We start from the raw sequence: 3,184 nt of genomic DNA, 5'->3' as shown, positions 1-3,184 counted from the left end.
TAAATTTGAAATCGATAGCTTCAATTTGAATCCGAATTATCGACATCCCTACCGAATGAAATTGATGACCTCATGTTTTGTTGTATATGTTGGTGAATCTTGGTGCAGCCGGATCTCATTAATGAGCTGAGGCTACCTTGGTAATTTCACTTTTGTCCGGCTCTTCCTCCTCTCTATATAAAGGTTTTCTCTGCAGAGCGGTGATTCAAGCGAGAGGAAAGAAGAAGAAGAAGAGGTTAATTTGTAGGAAAAAAACTTCCCAGTGGCTCCTACTTTCTTTCGAGTTTGGAACGAAATGGGGCAGGTAATTCCCTCTCATTTTTCTTCTTCTTCGTTCTTTTCTCAAATTTCTTCATTGATTTCTTCGGGTTTCCTGATTTTGATTTTCCGGTGTTATGACACACTGATCTGATTCGTGTTTTCGCATCCCCGGCCTTTCAGCAAAAGGTGGTGATCAAGATCACCGCCATGAGCGACGTCAAGTCGAAGCAGAAATCGATCGAGGCCGTTGCCGACATCTACGGTACTACTGATCTACGAACTTCTCCTCTTTCCTGCCATTACATTTATTTGTGTGGTTAATTTATATGACCTTTTCCCTCTCTCTCTTTTCTCGGTTTCCTTCTGCGACTCATCAATCCTTTTTTTCTTAGGCAAACTGACCTTCGTTGATCTTCTCTTACTGAGTTCTTGATTTGTTGTTCTGTAATCTTTAGTACCTCTGATCTCACGGCCGACTGACGATATCTTTTTCCTTATCGTCTGTGTGATGGATTTAATTCTTTGAAACCACGCCATGTCCAATAGGAGGTTTTTCTCTTAAATTTCTTGAGTTTCTCTCATGACCGTTTTACCCCGGAAGAAAATCATAATCAGAGGACTTCTGAAGCATTATCCCGGTTGAAGCGCCCTTGGTGTTTAACCATAGACGTTGTAGGCCTGCCTGTGCCTCTTGAGGCTTACGATTAAGGCCATTTTCGTCATTTTATATCATTTTAGGGTTTCCCTGTTAGTTGTCAAATTTTCTCTGGACATGTGTCCAAAGAACTGCCCAAGTTTTCTTTTCTCTTTCTGAAAGCCCAAGTGACGGCTTTAAATCAATGCCAGAGCCAAATATTTTAGTAAGAGATAAGAAAACAAAAAATATAAAATTTATAGTGAAGTGAGGGCACTGATATGCAAACATACATGTTAACATGTGAAGGTTTTAAAATTTTAAGGAGGGCACGTGCTATTTGGTTTCGAGTATAATAAGAAAAACATAAAAATTTAAAAAACTAAAAATGAGAGGAAAATAAAATAAGTGAGAAACTAATGAAACAAACATATATATCGAAAGATAAGTAAATTTGCAATAAATAAAAAAATAAAAAATGAAAAAAAAATTGTTTGACATTAAAAAAACCGAAAAAAAATATGAAAAAACACGTTAAAAACATGGTTCTTTCGTTTTTAATGGTTTTTTCAAAAAACACATTTTTTTTTTAGTTTTAAACGGTCAGTTAATTTATCGTGTTTTTTTGTGTGTGTTTGTTTTTTGAAAAAAATGCCTTTTTTGTGATTATGGATTGAATTTTAGTGACCCTAGCATTAAACACACTGTTCGGGTGCTTGAATAACAGAAAAAAAAAGTTGGGGCATTGAAAAAAAAAAAAAAAGTGAGGATAAACATCAAAACGGGGAAGAAGCACCCTTGTTTGAAAGATAACAAAGTCCCTGATAAACCAGAGAGAGGTTTGGATACTAATTGGTGGATTTGATATGGATATGATGTGACATGTTTTTTGTTGATAAACATCAAAACGGGGAAGAAGCACCCTTGTTTGAAAGATAACAAAGTCCCTGATAAACCAGAGAGAGGTTTGGATACTAATTGGTGGATTTGATATGGAAATGATGTGACATGTTTTTGTTGATGATGTATAGTCACTTTCCGCCTACAGTCGTGATATATTAATGTTGCTTCAACCATCAATTTTGCAATTTGTTCAAGAAAATGTTGGATTGTGGTTTCTAATCTTGAGAGTCCAACCAGGAGTCGATTCGATCGCAGCCGACATGAAGGAGCATAAGATCACAGTCATAGGTGAGATGGATCCAATAGCAATAGCCAAGAAACTCAAGAAAATTGGCAGCGTAGAGATAGTTTCAGTTGGCCCAGCCAAAGAGGAGAAGAAGGACGAGAAGAAAGATAACAACAATAATAATAATAACAATAATACTAAGAACGGTGATAAGAAGAATGGGAAGAAGTAGAGTTTTATTTAAGAATGGCCGAGTTCTCAGATGCATGTAGCTGCCAATGTACAATTTTGATGAAGAGAGAGAGAGAGAGAGATAGTAGAGTAGTATCCTTCTGTTTGATCAACATATTGTGAGGTGAAATACAAGTTCTACAATGGCCAAAACTTGACTGCACTCTCATACAATGCTTTTTTTTTTAGTTTTTAACTGAATTGCTCCAAATGGATATAGAAAATAATTTAATTTCAGATTAAAAAATCAGATCAAATTCATATTAAAGCTCGCCCCAAACTAACCCGATGCACATAGATTGGTGTTTGAATCCAAGTCTGATATCCTAAAAGATCCGACGAAGATCCAGCCCCTTTCATATAAACATCGGATTTTGTGCCAGTTAGGTTCAAATTTGGATTTAAAAGATAATGTTCAGCTCCAAATCCAAAACCAAATCCAACCATTTACAGGAATTGGGTAGAGACAAGAGAGAGAATCAACTAGCCCTTTGCACACAAGGAAGTGCTCAGGAACACAGCGGCACACATCCAGGTCAGGGTGATCAGAAATATTGCACCCATCTGCTCAATTAGGAGCTGAAACCTTCACTTTCCCTTCATTCTCTTACAAAACCAAGCCTAGTCTCCCCCTGCTATGCTTAAACTTACATATAATCGGTATTTCATTTTTACAACACAATGAGTTAACGCTATAAGAGTTTGAAATGGAGACTAATTGCTTACCAGCCCCTGCCATGATCGTTGTGTCAACCCCTTGAGTACATCCATGTCAGATCCACGCATTACCAAAAACCAAGTTAATGCGAGTTTCTCTAATGAAGTTAATGTAAACTCATATCAATTGAATGGCCCGGATATTCCAACTGGTATATGAAACTAAGTAATGACACTCCCCGAACTCAAGTATGTGATTGACAAAGGATGAA

General features: G+C 36.9%; 1 protein-coding gene across 1 annotated transcript; it reads left to right on the top strand.

Moving 5' to 3' along the window:
• Positions 1 to 207: 207 nt before the first annotated feature.
• On the top strand, positions 208 to 2,418 carry LOC116251056 (heavy metal-associated isoprenylated plant protein 39-like). Its single transcript, XM_031625118.2, has 3 exons — positions 208 to 304; positions 442 to 523; positions 2,036 to 2,418. Exons 1-3 carry the CDS (start codon positions 296 to 298, stop codon positions 2,254 to 2,256), a joined length of 312 nt encoding a protein of 103 aa, XP_031480978.1. The 5' UTR covers positions 208 to 295; the 3' UTR covers positions 2,257 to 2,418.
• The last annotated feature ends 766 nt before the right edge of the window (positions 2,419 to 3,184 follow it).

This window comes from Nymphaea colorata, chromosome 3, assembly GCF_008831285.2.
Source record: "Nymphaea colorata isolate Beijing-Zhang1983 chromosome 3, ASM883128v2, whole genome shotgun sequence".
NCBI lineage: Eukaryota > Viridiplantae > Streptophyta > Magnoliopsida > Nymphaeales > Nymphaeaceae > Nymphaea > Nymphaea colorata.
This window is presented reverse-complemented; position numbering and strand designations above follow the sequence as displayed.

Coding starts and splice junctions, on each gene's coding strand:
- LOC116251056 (XM_031625118.2), top strand. Junction 524..2,035: donor GGCCGTTGCCGACATCTACG/GTACTACTGATC, acceptor GAGTCCAACCAG/GAGTCGATTCGATCGCAGCC.